This window comes from Podarcis cretensis (assembly GCF_951804945.1).
Source record: "Podarcis cretensis genome assembly, chromosome: 3".
NCBI lineage: Eukaryota > Metazoa > Chordata > Lepidosauria > Squamata > Lacertidae > Podarcis > Podarcis cretensis.
In genome coordinates this window covers 19,067,042-19,090,601 of record NC_137172.1, presented here as the reverse complement: position 1 = coordinate 19,090,601, position 23,560 = coordinate 19,067,042, and the positions used below count along the sequence as shown (strand labels likewise).

The window sequence follows — 23,560 nt, the reverse complement described above, 5'->3', positions numbered from 1 at the left end:
GGAACATACGCTACATGCATCTGTTGAACATATACATCCTACAAAACATATGGGAGCATCTGGGGCATGGAGGAAATGTGATTAATGCATAGCTGTAGCCCTGATCACAGCAGAGATTCTTGGAGGTGCCTGTAATACCAATAATAAGAAGGAATGTCAATTAAAAATACCTGGATCAAATTTCCAGAGATCGTGAAAGTGTCTGTTCAGACGTGCATTGTAGCCACCAAATATATACAGCTCTCCATTGTAGCCAACTGTAGGGAATAGAGAAAGTACATGTCAGGACACCTAAAACGAAGCTTAGTTTCATATCAGTTACAACTGAAAAGTTTTTGTGCTATTCCCCTATGAACACCAGTTGTTAGGAATCACAAGTGGGGAGAACGCTGTTGCACTCAAGTTCTGTTTATGATTTTCCCATAAGCAATCTGGGTGGTCAGTATAAGAACAGGATGCTGGACAAGATGGGCCTTTGGTGTGATCCACCAGGACTCGTGCGCTATTGCATGCCACATTCAGAGTTAAGGTTGTCTGTTTACATTAGATTAAGAACCATTTCATATTGGAGGAAGGAGGAAGGTAAGCAACTGACTCCAAATTCTTGTCCTCTGTTTTTCCATCTTGTCCAAAATTGATAATGGGCACCTCTCCCAATGGAAGATGCACAAGACTGATTTAGATGCTGATTCTCTGTTCACTGTTGCTTTCTAAAAACAACAAAGGCCACTACTTGATCTTTTGAGGACTTGTGCCTGATTGGCGAACTACAACTTTCTATTTAATCTTAATTAGACTTCTCACGCTCGATGGAGTGTAATGATGACTTACATGCTGAGTGGCTCCTTCTGCCTTCAGGAAGGAGGGGAGTGGGAGGCGAGTCCAGCCAAGAGTTTGTGTCTGTGTCAAATACTTTGATTCGGTTACAGTAGATCTCATTGTTGGAGTGGAATGGCCCAAAGCGGTCTGCTCTTCCCCCAAACACATACATCTTTGTCCCAATTATTGTGGCTGAGTGAAAGTCTCTCCATCGAGCTGGTGTGCCCTGAAACAAGAGACTCCTGTTAAGTAAGTCAAAGGGAAATGGAAGTTACTTTAGGAGTAAAAGATATGAAAGGGGATGTAGGTGAAAGGGGATTTTGGGTGCTCAAAATTCTGTTGACTACAAACTAAAGCAGACAAAAGTTAAACGGCAAACAGGGTCACATGCAGGACCCAAAGACACACTAACACCAATACTGACCTTTGTACAGATCAGACTCCAAATCATGTTGCTGCTATCCAATTTGTGGATGTCATTTGAAAAACAATCAGCCTGAAAGAAAGAGAAATTATTAAACTAGTAGGGATGCTGGATCAAGCACTGCCAGGCATTCTAAAGGCCCTTGGTTATTTTGCTCTCTGGAGATAAAAACAGAGTTTAAATCTTCAACATTTCCCTGTGGAGCTGAAATATATTAAGGGAACTGAAATAGGTGGCTCAGAAAACAAAGCAGCTGTTCAGACTGACTCACATCAGTGCACAATATCCAAACAACACATTGAATATACATATGCCACTCCAGTTTATATACAGAAAAAAAGAAGTAATGTGAGAGATTAAAACCATGATTTACAGTACACTGGGTTTTGAATGTCTGGTGTGAGATGGCAAAGGCTGCCCTTTGCCCTTCTTTTAAGTGCTAAACATCAGTAGCTCTCATTAACCTCAGCTGGAGTTGTTAACGAGTCACTAAGTCAGGCCAGACAACCCTTAAGCTAAATGTTCTGAGAGGAATGCATAATTAGCAACAACCTGTAAAAGATACTAGATTGCTGGGTTTGCCAAAGTTTTGTAACACTTGGACCTACCATAGAGAGAGATAAAATCTTTGGAGTTGCTGGTCCCTTAAATCCCATCACCATATTTTCGTTTGTTTCAGTACCCTGCCACACAGACTTTAATTAATGCTGTAAATCCACTGAAAACAAACTCATTTGCCATAAGCTCTAGTCCAGGCTTACTCAACCTCAGCCCTCCAAATGTTTTGAGACTACAATTCCCATCATCCCTGACCACTGGTCCTGCTAGCTAGGGATCATGGGAGTTGTAGGCCAAAAACATCTGGAGGGCCGAGGTTGAGGAAGCCTGATCTAGTCACTGAAAAAGCCAGTGAGATCCAGCTGCTTGTCTACTGGAAACAGGTTAAATCTCTGCTCAGCCACAAATCAATGGATGCTTTTGGACACCATGTGTTCCAAATAACTCAGTCACCACCAGAAAACAGAGGTGGTCTATTATCTATTTTACAGTAATTGCAAGAATAAGCAGGAAGGGAAAACATTCTGCACATCTTACAAGCACAATTATGACTGTCTTAAGAACTTGTGGAATCTCTCTCTAGAGATGGTGAAGACAACACTAGAAAGTCATCTAGAAAGACAACACTTAGAAAATCTAAGTCTGTTTCCAAGCATAAATTAACATCTGCTCATACTTCTGATGCAACACATCTCTTAGAAAGTTTGAAATTTTTAGTCATCTGATAGGTCAGGGACTTGAACTAGACTCCCTTTGGACTGCTTCTGTGCATATTATTATTATTAATTGAGTTTATACACCGCCCTATACATAGAGGTCTCAGGGCAGTTCACAGAACAAATTAACATCTATTCATAAATTAGCAACTATTCATCCTTCTGATGCAATCCAACTTTTAAGAGGTTTGACAATTTGATCTAAGATATTTATTTACTGCCCTTCATATAAATAACCCAGGACAGCATTCAGAACTGCAACCTGTCATAAAAACAAAGAGGAGGAAAATACAAATGTAGTGGCTTGACAACAAAGGCAATTATGCCTGAAATGTCAATAGACTAAATTGAGTTTTGCTTTTTACTTACCAATCAACAGTACAGCAGCTTGCTTTCTAAGAGGCAAGGAGCACAGAGATGCATAACAGCAAGCAGATTTTGGCTCTAAATACATCTAGCCCTTTAAGCCTAGGTGTAGACTAAGGCTACAGTCTAATACTCTTGGGAATAAATCCTGCTGAATAAATATGCACAGGACATGGCCTCATGCTTGGAGTTCATCAGCTACAATGAAAGTTTGGCATTATTATCAGGATGTGACAGTATGGGGTTACAATAGAGAACATTTCAGTGATCTTTAACTTAATTCACAAATGTCTTTAAATATAATTGTTGGTAAACTAAAGAAAGAGGGGGGAAAGTGAAGTGGGAGCAGAGGGACCACTCAGAATTCTCTTTGAATAACTTGATTTGCAAATCAGCCATGATAAAATAGGCACAGGACATAGGGTACAACATCATGTTTGCTGACTGGGAAAAGTTATGGACCACAGGTTTGAGATTTACGGCATGTAATGCCTTGATAGAAAATATTATGAAAATGATTTACAGGTGGTACATGACCCCAGTCAAGCTTGCAAAGATATACCATGTGTCTGATAATAAATGTTGGAAGTGTAAAGAAGCTGAAGGAACATTCTTTCACCTCTGGTGGACTTGCCCTAGAGTGAAGGCTTTCTGGGAAATGATTTATAATGAACTGAAAAAGGTATTTAAGTATACCTTCCTTAAGAAACCAGAGGCCTTTCTCTTGGGCATTGTTGGTCAGAGTGTGCAAAAGAAAGATTGAACCTTTTTTATGTACGCTACAACAGCAGCAAGGATACTCATCGCTAAAAGCTGGAAAACTCAAGAATTACCCACACTGGAAGAATGGCAGATGCAACTGATAGACTATATGGAATTGGCGGAGATGACGGGCAGAATCCGAGACCTGGGAGAAGAACTGGTGGAGGAAGATTGGAAGAAATTTAAGGACTATCTACAAAAATATTGTAAATTGTATGATTGTTAAGAAAGATGTATGATTAGCAAAAACATGGCTTCAACAAACTAGTTATAAAGAATACAAATTTAAATTTAATTGGAAGATGAAAAGATAAATTTTGGATAAGTAACATTTTATAATTAAGTGTCAATAAGAGTATGTTAAATTTTAAAATTTGAGATATTAATATTGAAAAATTATATTATATGAATTAAACCAAGTTAATAATTTGCTGGTAAAATTTATGAGCTTAGAAATCAGGAACAAGGGTTGTGAGGAAGTCCAAAGATGAATATGAAATATGGATTTTGGAAAAGATTGTGTTATTACCTATGTATTTTATTGTTGAACTAAAATTTAATAAATATTATATATATAAAAAAAGAATAACTTGATTTGGAAGCACCATTTCTCATGCACACCTGAACACAAATAGCAGAGATCATAGGATAACTTACCAGTTGTTCATATCCCCCAAAGATATACATGCTCTTTCCCAAGACGCAAGCCGAATGTCCATCTCTTGCTCCCGGAACCATTCCAGAAACTTTTGGTGTGAACCATTTGTGCGTGCCTAATACGTTAAAAACAAAAAAACAGAGAGATGAGCCATTACCAGCAGACACAGAATGTCACGTTCAGGAATTAATGAAAAAGGGCATGGCCCTTGGGGGAAAATCCTAAACAAACACATATCTCTCATTTTAAGGAAGGAACCACTTCTCTTCCACACAGGACAGTGGAGCAGCAGCTGCCTCTCTAGAAGCTATCTTGTAGTTCCTGAAAAACTATGTAAAGCCACCACTCATATTCTGTGAGATTTCACTATTATCCTACTGTGTATTACAAAGTAAGAAACAGTTGCAATATTTTGGGAAGCAATTAAACTGTAGGAGAGCATTTTTCAGTACCTGAAAAATATTTTTAATGCAAGGCTGCCTGGTTATCTGTAAAGTTAAAGCAAGCACCTGTCTCAGAAGTCCATAAAAAGAAGCACAGATAATCCTGAGAGACACAAGAGATTGCCTAACCAAAGTTGGCAGTCAGCTTCAGTGCTTATTCCAGGAAGCAGAATAGAGCAGCCTGTTCATAATCCTCTAGCACCCAAGAATCTCTCACAACCTGGCTTCCATCCACAGCCACCCACCTAGATTAACTGGATAAGTATTCCAGCCCAACACAAGGTCAATGTAAACTCTGTGGAGATTATTAGCACAAAGGGAAAGTGAGCCTTGCTCCTAGTGGGATGTGTGCCATGCTTGGATTTCTAAATCCAGTCATGTGCTACCCCTAGAGACCTCGGCCAAGAACTACATATGAAACTAGAGACTGGAGCAGGCTGTGACATCTAATACAGATAGCATTTGCAAGCCAACAAAGGACAATGCCTTGCAGAATAGCTTCAGGGCTTTGTCTAGCCTGAAGTGACTCATGCAAGAGGGTTTCCACCTTTTCCCATGAGAGGGGAAGGATTAGTAGACTTGCTTTCCAGGGATGGTAGGAAATTGCACAAGCAAGTGCATCCAAGGCTGCCTAGGACTCTGGACAGCAACAGTCCCTTGCAGCTTTTTCCACCACTCCTCAAATAAAAATCAGTTTAGCAGCTGTGTGATGCCCCTATGTACAACGGAATTCTATGGATATCTAGTTTTGCTCCCCAGAATGAACTCCAAGAGAAAGCAAATTTGTTAGAGAATTAGCTAGACCTGGAAAAAGAGCCCAAGAACCGAGAGCCCATCTCTCATTGCATGGAGTTTGTAAGATATTGGTTCTCTCATTATTTCCTTCTGATTAGTTTCCTTCTTTCCTGTTGAACACTTTCCTCTTTCAACAAACCTTTTATGTGAAGAGTTCTGATCAGTATCTGAACTGATCTACAACTTACACATGCAACTGTTTTAGCTGATTTTATATATGCAATTGTTTTGCATATGGCTTCTATTGTATTGAAAATTCACTTCAAAATGCTTTATAGGAAGTGGTTAATAAATGAAATAAAAATATGCCAACACCTTCCGTTGATGCAGCATACCCTTTTCCTGCTACTGTACGCAGTCCCCCTGCATTGTGTGCTGCCCACAGTAGTGAGAGCATAATTTCCATGAAGCACCAGTCATGAAGACTGAAGACTGTACAGTGGGTCTCCAACAATTCCCACATTCTTTGAAAATATTAATCACGTTTCTATAAAAGTTATAATCAACAAGATTAAATACTTTCAAACCTGCTGTTCCCAGTTTAAACCTGGAGCCAAACTGCAACTTTTTAAAATATACACTTTCAGCAGCATGTGACAACCAGGGATGTGGGGAGCAGCGAACAACACTTACTGACGTCAAAGGCATATAGGACATTGCAGGCTCCCTCAGTGTCATTGCGGCCTCCCCAAATGTAGATGGTGTCCTCAATAAGCACTGCAGAGTGTCCATATCTCATGTATGGAACTTCCCTCACATGGTCCCTGCTGTTTGTCCACACTGGTGGTAGTTTGGTCCAGCGCAGAGAGACTAAAAGGAAAAAGCCCACAGTGTTACTTGACTGGCTTGCTCTTATGCATCAGACTGCTATGCACAGATACTAACTGACAAACAATTCAATTGCTTGGATTAACAAGTCATAATTGCTGGAGGAAATCCAATGCTGTCATGCAGTACTCTCTCTCTCTCTCTTTCTCGCGTGTGTGTGTGCTCTCTCTCTCTCTCTCTTTCGTGTGTGTGTGTGTGTGCGCGTGCACGTGCGTTAACATTGCAAAACATTACTTTACTCAGGGAAAATAAAAAGGAAAGAGAAAACAATGAAAAGATGCTAAAAAGGTTATACCACTAAGAGAATGTGAAAAATGTTCACCTAGTAATAATAATAACAATAATAATAATTTATTATTTATACCCCACCTATCTGGCTGGGTTTCCCAAGCCATTCTGGGCAGCTTCCAACAAAATATTAAAATACAATAGTCCTTAGATGTCTTCTAAAAGTCTGGTAGTTGTTTTTTCCTTTGACATCTGATGGGAGGGCATTCCACAGGGCGGGCGCCATTACGGAGAAGGCCCTCTGCCTGGTTCCTTGTAACTTTGTTTCTTGCAATGAGGGAACCACCAGAAGGCCCTCGGCGCTAGACCTCAGTGTCCGGGCAGAACAATGGAAGTGTACTGGACTGAGGCTGTTTTGGGGCTTTAAAGGTCAGCACCAACACTTTGAACAATCTGTTACAAATGTGTTACACTATATAGATGCTGGTGCCAAATAAAGCATACCTGATAAAAATAGTATTTTCAACCGTTGCTCCATTAAAAGAAGACATATATTCAAGAGTTCTAAAAGAAAATTGCTTTGAAGGCCCATTTAGGGTAATGGTTAAACACTGTTAAAAGCACACAGTGTAAAAGCTTAAAATAGGGAAATGGGTAGCCGAATGGCAGATTAGAATATGTAAGACAGCACACACTAGAAAAAGTAAAAATATTCCATTCTTATTAATCATTTAAAAACAGCAGTAATCAACTAATGTACAATTCTATTGTCTATTTTCACAACAATGTTCTTGGGAACATTGGGCTAAGACAATTGCCGAAGGCTAGTGTGCTTCATTGCTGAGTATTTGAGCTTCGGTCTCACATAACTGAATCTACTACTCTGTCCTGTTGAAACTTACTCTGCCCTACCAGACTCCTGTTTGCTTCCCCTCTTCTGACTCTCCACTGGAATCTGCATATTACACATATGACAATGAAAATCTGTAATTAGCTCCATAAAACTCCATGCCATAGTGTACTACTGATGCCAAGAGATTCCCCAGTTTAAACAAATAAAACTGTAAAAGATGTATTTAAAAAAACCACACCTTCCAATTTAGGTTAGTAAAATCAGGTGTTTATATAGCTCAGCAGCATCTAGGTCATACTGTGCCATTCCTGTTTAAGTACCCAAGTTTGCCACTAACTGATGAGGCTTGCCCATGCATCATCAAGTGGATCATTAACAGGCTTTTGCACCTTCCCCAAAGAGCTTGGGGTTGGTCAGTTGTAAATGTGACATCTGGGTGAACCAACCTGTTGCAACAGAGTAGAACACAAGCTTGTTTTCTTAACCTGAATTATGAACAGGTTGCATTTCGATCATTTCTACTTGATGCTTTACCATACATTATATATCAACCGGCTAGTGTCAGACTGCTGTATTATTTTCACATGGTAACAGAAGTAAAAAAAAAAAAATCAATTTAATAACAAGAGTGAAAGATGTATTCATGTCACACAGCACTGAAAACTAAAATATGGTGATGGTTGCTCCATGAATTATATGATCAAAAATGTTTTCAGTTATGAAAGCTATCTATAGTTTCTTGCTAAATAATCAATAAGGGAAACTTTGACCATCTTGTAGTTTCAGCAGATATGTACTCCAATTCAGAATGGTAGTTATAGGGAAAGCTCTTGCAATTTAAGATGCCATATTTATAGTGTTATTGAAGCTCTACCACTTATTCCAGTGTTCACTGTATAAAGAAAACAAAGCACTGAATACTTGGATAGCTTGTTTTTGGAAAGGAATGTTGATCTAGAAAGAAAAAAATAAAATAAATGAAGTTCTGTTTGCCATCAGAAAAATAAATCTAATTTAAAAAGTAATCGCCTTTGCTTTTGTGGCTGCAAATGTGTGAAACTCTTTTTTCCTAGGACACACAATTGACGGTTTTTTTAACCCCTTTGATTTTTTGCAAATATGTTTGATTTTTAATACAGTATAACTTCTGGCTTAAACAAGTAAATAATGTTCCATTTCTTTCCACAGCAGCAAATCATTTCCCAACCAATGACTCATTTTTAAGGATTATTCCTTCTCCAAGGCAACCTAAAGGTTATCAAAATATCTTGGAAAGGGAAATCATAAATCAGGGAGTTTTTCCTCCCTCAGCACTTCCTACAATGAAGCTTTGCTCCAACATTTGTTCCCCAAACTTGTTCTGATGATATACTAAAGGTCACTTCATACACAATACTTTTCCTAGACAGCAAGTAGCTCCCAAAGAGGTGAAATTTCAGCAAGATGCATACATGTAATTTTTTTTAATATAAAAATATATGCATTGATTTGTTTACTGCTGTATATTATTATTGCAATCTTATACTTTAATGTATTGTAATTCTAAGTTTTAACCTCTTGTTCATGGCTCTGATATTTTTTATAATTAATGTTGATATATAAATGATAAACAACAATAAATATAATGTTCATGTTGTGTGAAATGGCTGATTCCCATGCTCCTTAAGGACAATTCCCGCTTTTGATACTTTTAAATTCTCAGTGACCTCATCTATGTTTAACAGATAACTGACCACTACCGAATAAGTACGGCAGCTGGGTTTGTTTGCAACAGCACGTGGATCTTGGATTTAAAGATCTCAAAATCACAACATTCAATCGTATGAAAGTGCTACTTGTTCAGGTCCTTTGCAGCCACACTCATTTTACCTGCATTGAATACATGAACGTCGATCTGTCGCAGTGTCTCATAGTCTTCCCCAGAACAGTAACCGCCAAAAGAGTAGACTTTGTGTCCAACAGCCACAGCAGCGTGGTTTACTCTTCGGGGCCCACCTTCTAAATGCACTGTCCACCGTAACATTCCCTTTTGCAAGTGCTCAGTCCCTCCAAGAAGGGGGTTGGGGCATTAGAGTTTCATGCCAACAGGGCTACCAACCATGTTGGTATGTAGCCACAGAGCTCTGAAAAAGACAACAAATTTACAAATCTTCAAAATGCAACTGATTATGCCCAGTGTAAAATGAATGAGTCTTCCTCTATGCAACAGCTTTCCCATTAGACACGGTTTTAACTGCCTCTTTGAATATTGCATTACATTGTTCCTCTTGGGTGGGAGAAAGCAATTAGTTTTTTCTTGTTAGCCTGCTACATATCTAAGATAGGGAATAGTATTTATCGAATCAGAAAAGGTGAAATATGTAATCATTCAAAAAATGGCAAAACAGGAGTGTTAACTATGTCTCAGTAGATCAGGAGGGCAGCAAGAATAAGCATTTCCCTCTAGTCATCATTTCACAGAGTTCATACTCAACAACAGTAATGGTAAAGAGAAAAGATGTTCCCATCAGGTTGTACAGCAATTATTTGTTTTAACAGAAGACAAAGAGAATGTTCATGGCAAATTAATAGCATCAAATGAATTTACAATTCAAGTCTTTTTTCTCTATGTCGGGCAGTTCCCAGTCAAGTCACTACAATGCCCTATCCTATATTTGTGCATCTGATTATTCCCAAATATAGAACCTTACATATGTCCATAGTGAAATTCATTTTGCTAGTTTTGGCCCAGTTCTCCAATCTGTAAAGGTAATGTTGAATCCTGATTCTATCTTCTGAGGTATTAACTACCCCTCCCAATTTGGTAACATCTACAGGTTTGATGAGCACCCTCTCTATTTCTTCATTCAAGTCATTTATAAAGATGTTGAAAAACACTGGGCCCACGACAGAACCCTGCGGTACCCCACTTATTTAATGCCTAACCAAAGAGAGTTCTAGAACCTGGCATCACCCAATGAAACTGAAAGATTCCAAACAGACAAAAGGAAGTGCAGTTTCACACAGCACATTGTTAAACTATGAAATAGGCTACCACAAGATGACCAGCATTTGGACGGCTTTAAAATGGGATTAGAAAAATTCATGGAGGATATAGTTAACAAAAGCTACAAGTTATGATGGTTGTGTGCTACTTCCAGTATTGGAGGCGGTATGCCTTTGAATACCAGTAAGCACAAATGGGGAGACTGCTGTTGCACACATATCTTGCTTGAGGACTCCCCAGAAGTATTGGGTTGGTCACTGTGAAAAAAGAATGGTAGACTAGATGTGCCTTTGATCCGATCCAGCAAGGCTCTTATGTAATAGGGGTCCAGGCAATATATATATATAGTTTTATTTGAAGGGTAAAGATCCTCTTTAATGGTTCAGAGCTTTGTGTCTGGCTTTTCATCACACACAAGCAATAAAAAAGCAGGCTGCTTATTAAAGAAGCATTTTCAAAAGTCAATCCCTTGGAGAAAATCAGTGGTTAGAGATTTAAACCCACACACGTTTCTCCAGCTATGTGTCCAAAATAGAAGGAAAATCAAGACCTGTCTTCTGCTGTGTGATGACTGTAGTGGGAGTTCTTGAAACCTTGTCAAAAGACTTCGTGAAGTTGGAATCTTAGAGTACTTAGAGAGAGCTTTTCTCATCAGGTGTTTGAACTATGTAGGAGTTTTAAAACCAAGGAAGAGAATATTCTCTACTTGTTTAACTGTTCATCTCCTGTCTGTGGCAACAAACTCAGCACCAGTCCAGTCAACTGGAAATTCCATAGGAAAACAAAATGTTTTCTTTAAGCAGATAGCCTGCAATGAAGGCCAATAAAGCAACTGAAATCAATTTTCCAAAATAATTGAAATCAATTAGCATCAGCCAAATATAGTTTAGATTAGAGTAGTATTCCACCCCAAACACACAGACCAGATGTTAATACTTGAAAACTTTCCCTTTGTCTGGTGTACTAAAATATATAAATTCTTAAAAGAGGTGAAAATTCTAGTATAAAATGCATGATGAAAGAAGGTAACATGGTTAAGAAAGAGGCAGAGATCCAACATGTGATTCTATGATTTTATGTTATATATATTATATGGGACATGGGTGGTGCTGTGGTCTAAACCACTGAGCCTTGGGCTTTCCGATCGGAAGGCTGACGGTTTGAATCCCCATGACGGGGTGAGCTCCTGTTGCTCGGTCCCAGCTCCTGCCAACCTAGCAGTTCGAAAGCACGTCGAAGTGCAGGTAGATAAATAGGTACTGCTCCGGCGGGAAGGTAAACAGCGTTTCCATGTGCTGCTCTGGTTTTGCCAGAAGTAGCTTAGTCATGCTGGCCACATGACCCAGGAACACTGTCTGCGGACAAATGTCGGCTCACTCGGCCAGTAAAGCGAGATGAGCGCAGCAATCCCAGTCGTTTGCGACTGGACTTAACTGTCAGGGGTCCTTTACCTTTACCTTTTTATGGTATATATGTTAAAAATGACAAAATGTAACAGAAAAGAAAAAAGTATGAGGGATGGAGGTGCCTACAATATCTATTTATATTTCAAGAGAGAAAAATATTGGCTGAATGTATAAAGTTAGGAACACAACAATGGCTATATAAGATCAGAACCCTAAGAGGAAAAGCTAGTTTATCCTAGTGCATACAAAAGCCATTTCTAAATAATGATAACATCTATTTTCCATATGCATTTTATAAGCTTCACTATAGAGGAAAATGAAGAATAGTTCAGTTTCCCAAACAAGTAATTGGGGCCTTAGTGGAGGAGCTCCTTCATGGAAAAATTCTACATATGCATCCATCATAGTTGCCTTTCAAGCACTGAGCACACCACATGCACATCTTTTAACACAAATGTAATTAATAAATGCAATTTGGGATTTCTGCAGGTAGGGAGAGGTACTGATAAAGAATTATCCCAAAAGTACATGTTAAATTTTAAGGTGTATGTGCCTGTGGCAAGGGATCAAAGACTGAGTTTTCTTTTTTCTTTTTTAAGTAAGTCTCTAGTCCACCTAGAAAGTAAGTCATGGGGCAAATCATTCAGGTACCTTCTAAACAATTACTATGAAATGAGTGTGAGTGTGTAAACAGTAAAGGGACCCCTGACCATCAGGTCCAGTCGTGACCGACTCTGGGGTTGCGGCGCTCATCTCGCTTGATTGGCCGAGGGAGCCGGTGTACAGCTTCCGGGCCATGTGGCCAGCATGATTAAGCCGCTTCTGGCAAACCAGAGCAGCACACGGAAACGCCGTTTACCTTCCTGCTGGAGCGGTACCTATTTATCTACTTGCACTTTGACGTGCTTTCAAACTGCTAGGTTGGCAGGAGCAGGGACCGAGCAATGGGAGCTCACCCCGTCACAGGGATTCGAACCGCCGACCTTCTGATTGGCAAGTCCTAGGCTCTGTGGTTTAACCCACATCGCCACCCGCGTCCCTCGTGTGAGTGTGACTACCTTATATATTTTTTCTGGTACTTAGGAATGCTCTCTGTAGACTTGATAGCATGATTTGGAGCAATGCTGTTATTGTTAAAAGGTTACTTTCTGATAGGTTAAGTGATTGTGACTGACTGCAACTGGAGGTAGGACAGAAGGAAACCTAAGGCAGTGAAGGGTATTATGCGGCTCTCCAGATATTTTCCAACTCTCAACAGCATCAGCCAGAATGGTCATTAGTCGGGGGTTATGAGAATTGCGGTAAACTGTTTTAAACTACATTTTAAATTGTTGTAATCTGCCCAAGGACCTTAGGGTGTAGGACAGCTAATAAATGAAAATAATAATGAGTGGGATTCAGCTAATGAATCCCATCAATAGAAGGCCTGCAAACGAACTTCCTCTTGTGCAGCAGGACTTCCCCCCAACATGCCCCCCCCCCAAAAAAAAAAATTGGCTCAAGGAGAAAGGGAGAACCCTTGGAACAGTGCCTGGGGAGAGGAGAGGGGGGAATGTTCTGTCTGTCAATCCCAAATGCTTCCCTTATAAAACAATCACCTTAGCACGACACTGAATTCCTCCCAATAGTCCAGCAAGATCTGGAGGGTCATAGGTTCCCCACTCCTGCTCTAGGGTAAGTAGGAACCTATCCATTTAGATTAAACTGAAGTCAGCATCTTGAATCTCAGCCAGAAGACAAAGGAACCGAATAAAAGTGATGGCACAACCTCTAACCTAGTATTCATTTTATTCAATATTTTAAAAAGGTTAAAAATCTGCTTATATTCAAGGGAAAACTATTTTAAGATAAGTATGTGGCATATCACTTTAGCCCAGATACAAATATTAACAAAAATTATCCTATCACATGTTAGAAATGCCAAAAACATTCCATATGTGGTGGAAATGTGATTTGTCAAAAAAACTGCTAGAATAAAATTTAAAATTGTATTAAAAAGATCTTAGATGATAAAATTCCTCTCCATCCAGGTTTTTTAAAAAAACTGAATTATGCAGAAAGCTGGGGGCATCAGAATTTAACAAATTTGTTTCTTTCATGTTAGCCACACCAATAATAGTTTTGGTAAGACATGGCATCAGTTAACACACTATCCAGTAAAGAATGTGTGGAGAAACTTCGGGAATTTGCTGCTATGGCCAAACTAACCCATTATCTCAGATTTACATGAAAAGACAAAAATATGATAGCAGTCAGATAGTTTTGTTGACTATAGAAACAATAAATAATTGTGGCCAAATGTAATATATCAGTTTGTACTGTACTAAGAATGATACAAATAGTGTTAATATAAATTATTGCTTTTTGTGCCTTCAGAAAAAAAATAAAATAAAAAAATGATAAAGGTAGCACTGTTTTCAATATTTTAAAAACAGTGTTGTCCAGTGAGTGGATGTCCCAGAAATCTACAACCAGGAAAGGAACACACCACCACCAAACCCTGCCCCAAACTCATACATATGGTATACTAGAAAGTATAAGAAGGCAAATCCTTGCCCCAAGGAGCTTACAATAAAAAATCTACTAAGATGGAGACAACTGAGAAAGGGAGAGGGCAACTGAGGCAAGGTAAACAGAGGAAGATTATGTACTAAGGTATAGCTCCAAAAAGAGCAGAAACACCAGTCCTAAAAGAAACAGACAAAAGTTAGCTCTATAAGTAAAGCAGTTTTGAATTTTAAGAAATACATGAGTCAAAATCTCTTTTATGTTCCAGAACAAATGAGCCCAGCAAGAAGCAAACAAAATCTCCATTCATCTTCACATACTCTCTTCCCCCAAACACCAAAGCAATCTTGCACCCACTATTTCTCAAGTGCACACAAAGGACGTGTCCCTACCATGCTGTTGTCTCAGTCCTTGAGAATATGTAACCTGAAAAGCTGTGTTTCCAGCTACGTGGTTTAGTAGCACTTAAAAATAGATCCAGGCAGCTTGAGGCCGGCCATATAGACTGTTCTATTTCAGGCACATCCCAACTCACTGTTACATCCAGCAGAATAACAATCCAGCAACTTTTCTCACTCCTGACATTTATGCACTCCATTGGCTATTCATTCCAAGACAGCAGGAAATGAAAGCCAGTGTCAACACAGGCATGGTTAGTGGCCTTTCATAATGAGGAGCAGCAATGCTGACACTTGCCTAATTACTAGGGAGACTGAGTTACTCATGCTGCTACTAAAATAAGACAAGAAACTTGCAAATTTCTAAGATCTCCAGGACACACAACTTGAGAAACAGTCGGAAACTCATGTCACTGCTTTCAGATTGAGGATGCCTTCTGAAATTCCCTGATATGCCACCACATGTTCTCAAATGTGAAAGAACAATAATTTTGTCCATGTACAGCAAAAATCTCAGAGCAGTCAGCCTCTCAAAGAGTGACCCAGCATCTTAAAGTTTAAACAAGGGCAATATGGACAGTACACAGTCAAATTAATTGCTGCAAAAGCAAACTTCTAGAATCTAGTTTGCCCTTATTCACTTTTGGGAGACAGCATAGTACATAAGGGACTAGAAGAACCACCATGGAATAGCACCCAGAAGACAAATGAGACATACAAAGTAGTAGAATGTGTTCACAGATGTGAAGCCACTTCATGGTTAGTTTCTCAAAGTATAACACAATAGAAGTTTCCTATCAATAGCATAATAACAGGGTAAGGTATGGCATGCCAGAAAAATGCAGAGCAACCAGAAGCCTAAGAAGGGCTTGCTGAAAACAGATTTTCCCAAGGCTGAATGTACTAATCAAGCTCATTCCATGTCTCAAGTAGTGAGCCATTTCCCATTTTTAATGGAAATGGAAATTGGAGTGAAAGTGAGGGGGTAACAACTGCAGAGAGGATAAAGGGACCCCTGACCATTAGGTCCAGTCGTGACCGACTCTGGGGTTGCGGTGCTCATATCGCTTTATTGGCCGAGGGAGCCGGCATACAGCTTCCGGTTCATGTGGCCAGCATGACTAAGCTGCTTCTGGCGAACCAGAGCAGCGCACGGAAACACCGTTTACCTTCTCGCCAGAGCAGTACCTATTTATCTACTTGCGCTTTGACATGCTTTCGAACTGCTAGGTTGGCATGGGCAGGGACCGAGCAACGGGAGCTCACCCCATTGCGGGGATTCGAACTGCCAACCTTCTGATCACCAAGCCCTAGGCTCTGTGGTTTAACCCACAGCGCCACCCGCGTCCCTTGCAGAGAGAATATTGCACTGTTAAACCACTGAACTGCCAGAGCAAAACCCAAGTTATTTCTAGCAAAACCTTTACGCATATCATATAGGGGTTGGGGCGACAGCTGAGCTGCTGTCATGTAGCCTCAGCTGTAACTACTGAACCTGCTACCCTTGTAAGCCCCTCAACCTCATTTTCTCTTTGCTATTGGCCAAGGAGCAACAGATTTTCTTATGTTTGACAACACACTGCAGGTGTTTTAATCCTTTCTGATCCAGTACCTCCTTTTTAGCAAGACTGAAGTGACAAGCCACAAGAAAGGGATACTGTCCATACCCATTAGTAGGAATACCAGCTGTGAAAAGACTGACATAGAAAAGGTCATACATCTGATCACTTATGTAAGCTGATTTAATAAGATACAGTCCACGCTAAAATCAAAAGGAACCAACCTCTACAGCAAGCTACATTTACACACCACCCACACCAAGTCTACCCAATCCCAACCTCTTTCCACCTCATGAATTTAATCTAGCTTCCCATCTCAAGCAGCACCTGCCAGTCAAGTGCTCATCCTCCTCCTCAGCTGAGCACCCGCAGGTGCCTTGGAACCTTGGATTTTTTTCCCTCTCTCTTTTCCTTGGCCTCCTTCCGTTATGCTGTATGGCCATTCTGACATCAGAGATAAGCAAACACTATAGAATTTCAAAAATTTCCAGATTAACATCCAGACTTGATTGCTGCAATACAGTATGTTGCACATGTGGTTGTCCTTGATTTTTTTTTTTTAATTTCAATTGTTTCAGAATATAACAGCCAGATTACTAATATTGGCCATTCAGAAGAACTCATCAGCTTAAAAATATCTTCACCGGCTTCCAATTTGTTTCCAGGTACAATTCAACGTATTGTAGTGATTTTGACCTACAATGACCTATTCAGCTTGGCATCAAGTTATCTGAAGGGCTATCTACTCCTACGCAGACCTGCTTACCCATTAATACCTGTGACAGAATCTCTGTGTCTCAACTTTAAAAATGAGGTAGGTGACTACTAGAGATAGAGGTTTTCATTGGTGGTGCCCTAAGTGCGGAATGTTCTCCTTCCAGTGCCACTTTATTGGCACATACTAAATTTGGACATCAGGTGAAGGCAATAATACTTGCAGATCTTTGGAGATCATTTTGGTTTTGCCGATCCTTGCAGTCTTAGCTATTATTTTTACTACTGGTGTGAGTCTTAATTGGCTTCTGATGTCAACGTCTGGATTTTAATTTTTTTTGTATTATATTGTAAATTACTGTGTTAGATGCTTCAGCTGAGATGTGACAGAGCTCATTTAGACACACAAAAGGTGCCTTCTCCATAGCCTACAGAGATTAGCCTCCCACTCCATGACATTATGCTGATTTATAGATCCCTCCTATTAAATTACTAACCAGAAGACCACAATGTCAAGATTCCATCCCCCAAACCCCAAGAGACCCAATTTGACAGTCATTCGATTCCTCAAGGAAAGATCCCAGGAATCTTAGAGGGATGTGCATTAGATGCATGTCTCCAGGAGAAACTTGCTATAAACAGAAGTCATGAAGCAAGCCAGAAATTCCATAAACACCATTAGTCATCTGAACAGCAGAGAGAAGAAACTGCTATATTCAAACAGAAGGGCAGCTCTTGTTTGCCAATGACAGAAGCACCTGTTCAATTTCAACGCACCCTTTACCTTTTCAACTTGCTCCCACCCCATCGCTACCACCAAGATCTTGCAACATAGAAAAAATCAGCCAGGTTATAGGGTTGCATAGACTTCAAGCAATAACCTGAGTAAGGGGGAGCCACAGGAAAGGTTCAGACTCCAGGCATAGAAGGTTGTGGAGGGGGGGAATGGACTGTGACCCTCTAGCTGTTGTTGGACTTCCAACAATCAGCCCCAGCCACCATGGGCAATGGTAAGAGATTGTGGGAGGTGGAATCGAGCAACATCTGGAAGGCCAGAGGTTCTTCACCCCTCCTCTAAAGAGACTTTCCATGAAAATTATCTGTGGCAATTCTGTTCTAGTTACAGATAGGTAGCCGTGTTGGTCTGCCATAGTCAAAACAAAATAAAAAAATTCCTTCCAGTAGCACCTTAAAGACCAACTAAGTTAGTTCTTGGTATGAGCTTTCGTGTGCATGCACACTTCTTCAGATACACTGAAACAGAAGTCACTAGAAGGTGGTCCACCTTCTCACTATATAGAAGGGTCTGGTGACTTCTATTTCAGTGTATCTGAAGAAGTGTGCATGCACACGAAAGCTCATACCAAGAACTAACTTAGTTGGTCTTTAAGGTGCTACTGGAAGGAATTTTTTTATTTTGTTTTAATTCTGTTCTAGTTTTCCTGGAAGAAATCCAAACATATTAACTATCACAGAGACTTAAAAACCTTTATCTCACAATGTAATGAATTTATTTTTATCTAGCTAACTAGCTTAGAACAATATGCCTTGAGGTGATAATGAGTTGGATGATTGCCAGTTAACTGAGGGTGAATCCTAATAAAAAACAGGCACTGCTAGTAGGTGGTATTTGTGATGTCCCCAGATTTGCTCTGGAAGATTGGGGGGGACCCCCAAAACAGACTTAGGGAGTGTGCAGGGAAAGGAGGAGAATGTTCTCCTTAGTGTTAAGCCGAATAAAACCCTAAGTTTCAGTCCACCCAATTTGCCTATACACATTTCAGAAGTAGCTCTCACCTAACTTGCAAAAGAGAACTACAACAATTTCCTTCAGGAGCTTGTTTTACAAATTCAGTTCCCTGTCTGCATCTTTCCAAAAATTTCTTTTTCCATTTTACAGCAGCTAACTCCTGCATATGCACACATGAAAAACAATAGAACAGCATAGAAATTACTGTAACAAATCAATACTCTTACAATATGCTTCATGCCTGCCAAGAGTCTAACATGCTATTTACGGTAAGTACAAGGTCTCTTTATGGGCAAGAAAGCTAACTGACTGAATGCAATCAGTAAACCTGCCAAGTACAATCATAATAAGCACAAGGGGAAGTATCGAACGCTCCGCACATTATCAGAAATACAGTAGAACCTCGGGTTGCAAACATGATCCATGCGGGAGGCACGTTTGCAACCCGCAGTGCCGCATCTGTGCACATGCAAAACAATTTGGTGCTTCTGCGCATGTGCAAAGTGTGATCTAGTGCTTCTGCGCATGCACAAGCACCGAAACCTGGAAGTAACCCGTTCCGGTACTTCAGGGTTTGGCACGGTCCATAACCTGAAAACATGCAACCCGCAGCGTTCGCAACCCAAGGTATGACTGTACTTTATTAAGGTACTGTGTGAAACTCTGTCTGTTCCTTGATTTGTGTATCAAGTGGATGTTTACTCTGTGTTACGTGTAGAAGTGACAAATTCTGATTGGCAGGGGCGACTGCCTACCATGTCTACAAGGGGCAGAATAAAGGTGTGCATTTATCACATAACAAGTTCACAATACTGTATCCCCAAAACCTTTTAATGCAGATAATACATAATAATCTATACAAAAGTAGCAAATAGTCTTGTTTGGCTGAAAGCTCAACAGCTGACATATCAAAACAAACGTGATACAGGAACATGTGATTTTATAGAGTGCTTCAAAAATAGTGAGAAAGACATCTTAGAATCCATTCTGACAGCAATAACAACTTCAGGATTAATAAATAAGGGCTTATCAAACAACCTACGGTAAATGAGGGAATGTGCACCTTGTAAAGCTACTTCATTTGCACAGTCTTGGAAAGGGCAAGCAACCCAACACTTTGCTGTCTAGCTTAAACAAGGCACACAGCTGCACCTTCTGAGATTAGACAACTGCTCAAAAAGTGAAGTAAGCCTAAATACCCAGAACTAACCATTTTGAAATCAAGCTATAGACAAAATGATGACAGACCCAAATTAGTGATGCCGTTCTTAGTGAAGCAGAATGGTTCTGCAGTCAAAATATAAAGACAAAATATTTGAAACCTAGCTGCATGCCCACTTCAATAAAAACAGCACTAATATTGTCAATGTTTCAGTGACCATCAAAGTTGCATTATTACATATTTGGACTGAAGCAGCTGCTACTTCTACAGGATACTGAAACTCTGAACAAAGCTCTAAATGTGAAATCACGGATCCTTTGTACGGTAATTTTAACTTGGAAAAAAGAAAATGTGAACACTTCTAACTTTTCCAAAAGTATGTGGGTCTGGCTTGTCATTAAGGATACATTATTTTCATTTGCCTATAATTACAGCACTCAAATGTGATTCCTTAAAGCACTCTGGTGGTTAATGTCAAAAGGTGGGTTTTTTTCCTTCCATCAAAAACCCATCACATAAATTCACTGTAGCACTGCAAAGTATGAACAACCAGATACTAATGTGCTTTAATCAACATCTACGCTAAATAGAAACAAACTAAATACAGCAAACTGACACAGCATGAAATTAAAATGAATTCTAAGTTGCAGTGCAGAAAGAGTCTTAATGGTGCTACTGAACTCAAGAGCTAAATTGGGTTTAGTTATTAAAATCCTTAATTATGGTACTATTACTTCAATATTGCACATTCTCTTTTTCATAAAAAAGATCAAAGTACTCCCCCACTCTGCCTTTAGCCACTCTATGGAGTGCCTGCCTTGTGGAACACCCTCCCATCAGATGTCAAGGAGATAAATATACAGCTTTTAGAAGACATCTGAAGGCAGCCCTGTATAAGGAAGTTTTTAATGTTTGATGCTTTAGCATGCCACCCATCTGGGGCATTATTATCTCACCCACCTGGGACAACTCAGTCATATGGGCAGGGTACGAATAATAAATTATTGAGCTTGGCAGGGTGGTTAACGTATGCGATGTGTAACTAATACATGCTAAAATCCTGATCTCGTATCTTTTTTCTCCTAAGTTACTGAGTAACTTGTTTCAAATTGTGGTTAGGACCACAGCCTAAGTGAGTACAGTCATACCTCATGTTACATTTGCTTCATGTTACATTTTTTCAGGTTGCGTCCCACGGTGACCTGGAAGTACCGAAAAGGGTTACTTCCGGGTTTTGCTGCTTGCGCATGCACAGAAGCGCTAAATCGTGCTTTGCACACGCACACAAGTGCCAAATAGCGCCACGCACCTGTGCAGATATGGCGTTTCAGGTTGCGGGCTTTTCATGTTACGAAAGGGCCTTCAGAACGGATCCTGTTCGCAACCAGTGGTACCACTGTATGTGCTTCTCAGCTATCAGCCGAAAGGGCATAAGCACACTGGTATAACTTATTCATGTTAGCATGAGTATGCACCATGCTAAGTCACACTGGGTGTAGAAGCAACTAGGAAAAGCTAAGGTGAGTGGTAGATGACTAGTTTTATGTGCATATGTGGCACATGAGGCTTGTTTACAAAGGGATTAACAGGTTTAAAAGACCCAGGAACCATTGTTTTTGAGTTACGTGCAGGAATAAAATTTGAGTTTATTATGGATAAGTTATTATAAGAAAAAGTATCACACCCAGACAACAGGATCCTGCTTATCTGGCAGATATGAAAAGTAATCTGACCTCAACTGGGAACAAACAGAATTGATTCACACATGCTTGTTTACCACTTAAGTTTTTCTAAACTTTATAACAAGCCACTGTATGAACAATTCTGTTGTTTTGATGTGATGTGAAAGTCCTATTTGAGGGACAACATCTGTGATGGTTCATTCACACATCCAATGTATACTTGAAGCTGCAATCACCAAATGATGAACATAAATGTTTAAGCAAGTCTGTAGCTTCCAGACTTGAATTTCAGTTGCCATCTCCAGGATTTGCTGACCTGAATTTTGTCCTGCTCAATGTACAATGTATCTGGATGCTTTAGACATGACAGGTGGAATATTTTCTCCATTCTTCTGAGAATGTTGATGGGAGTTCTAATCTACATTAGAATTAAGAGTTATTCCAGAGTTTCTTGGGAATAAAGAAGAAAACAATGGGGTTCTTAAATATATAAAAGTACCAAGAGTTGTGTTAGGTGTAGCAGAAAGAGAAAAAATCCATATTTTCAGCACATATCAATAGGTGAAATGGAGGTTCCAGTCAGTCAAAACACTGTGTCCATAGATGACTACTCACCCAGGATGCCAGAATTATTCCAGATTAAGCCTTTGGTTTATTCCTTTATTTCCAACTAAGTATAGCAACAGCATTTTACTACATTCATCCTTCCATGCCCCACTTCCTCTTGTTTTAACCATTATCTGTTCTATACTGTTCTATACTGGGGACACTGTCAATTTTGCTCATGCATCTCAGTTCCATGTACACTGATGGTGCTGCATTATACACTGATAATAATAATGCAGAAGAACGCCCCAACGAAGGAAAAAGCAGAAAACCAAACTCCATAAAACTTTAGGGATAACAGGCGTTTATTATATGATTTTTCTCATATACCATCCTAATGAACACTCATAGAGCTCCCACCTCCCCAAAACAGAACTAGCACCCCAGTGCAGAAAAACCACATGCCTAGAAAATACTGCAAAATGCAACTTTACACACTGTCCAGGAAAGGAGAGGGTTGCCCTGTTTTAAGACTGCCACGGGCATTTATTTGGGAACGCTGGCACTACCATTGGGTGCGTTAAACGGCACCCTTGGGCAGATCCATGTTTTTTTGGGAGGGGGAGGGGCAGCAAACGTCAAACCGTTTAAAAGCTATTGTATTCTGACCGCCGGGGCGGGGAGGGGGTGCAGAGGAAGGAGGACAGGCCTTTTGCAGGATCTTCTGGCTCATGCGCCAAAACAACTTGGCATGGCTTGAGGACTTTGCACTCTTGACACCGGGGGGGGGGGGAGAAGCGCGCGTGCGTGCGTGTGTTGAGGGCGGCGGGGTACGAAATCTGCTGCTCCGCCTCAGGCAGCAAAAGGACTCGGGTCGGCCCTGGCAGACAGACTGACCCCCGACAGAAGAAACAAATGCACCAAAGCTCCTCTTAAGCCCCTGGGCTCCCCAATGCGAGCCTAAGCTGTCACACCCCTCAGCCGCGTCTCTCTTTATGTATTTTCTCTCTCCCTGCAGGGACTCTATAACCGACGAGTCCCTCAGAACAAGCCCCGTGCCCCACCCCCAACCTTGACAGACGCATCCCGGCTCTCGGATCCCGGCCGCCCCAACGGTCAGCGCCGCCAACGCCGCGCGCCCGCGGCAGAACCGCCCCCCCGGCCCTCCTCCACAGGGGCTCCCTCCACGCCCCGGCGCCTCAGCTGCATTACCTGCCCCCCACAGGCGAGGAGAGGGACGCGGGGCCGGCCCGCGGCCCCGAAGGGTCGCGCGAAGCCGGCGCTCGTTAACGGCCCGGTCAAGCCCCGAGCTTTCTCCTCAGGCGCCTCAGCCGCTCCTTCCCTCCCTCCCTCCCTCCCTCCCACAGGCCCAGCTTCGGCGCACAACGGCTGAGGATGA

The 23,560-nt window shown here is 40.7% G+C and overlaps 1 protein-coding gene across 3 annotated transcripts in view; it reads right to left on the bottom strand.

Annotated features, from left to right (window-relative positions):
* The window catches only part of KLHDC3 (kelch domain containing 3), a 44,516-nt gene extending 20,988 nt beyond the window's left edge, over positions 1–23,528 (bottom strand). The window contains exons 1-8 of one of the 3 annotated variants that reach the window (XM_079968919.1): positions 23,374–23,506; positions 21,932–22,033; positions 9,320–9,573; positions 6,175–6,351; positions 4,303–4,418; positions 1,244–1,315; positions 832–1,045; positions 171–257 (exon numbers count right to left, since the gene is read on the bottom strand). In XM_079968919.1, the coding sequence (XP_079825045.1) occupies positions 171–257; positions 832–1,045; positions 1,244–1,315; positions 4,303–4,418; positions 6,175–6,351; positions 9,320–9,473 (820 nt within the window). In that variant the 5' untranslated portion in view covers positions 9,474–9,573; positions 21,932–22,033; positions 23,374–23,506. Of the gene's footprint in view, positions 1–170; positions 258–831; positions 1,046–1,243; positions 1,316–4,302; positions 4,419–6,174; positions 6,352–9,319; positions 9,574–16,634; positions 16,659–21,931; positions 22,034–23,373 lie in introns of those variants that run through there. The other 2 variants (XM_079968920.1, XM_079968921.1) reach the window with 2 other exon arrangements.
* Positions 23,529–23,560: the final 32 nt, after the last annotated feature.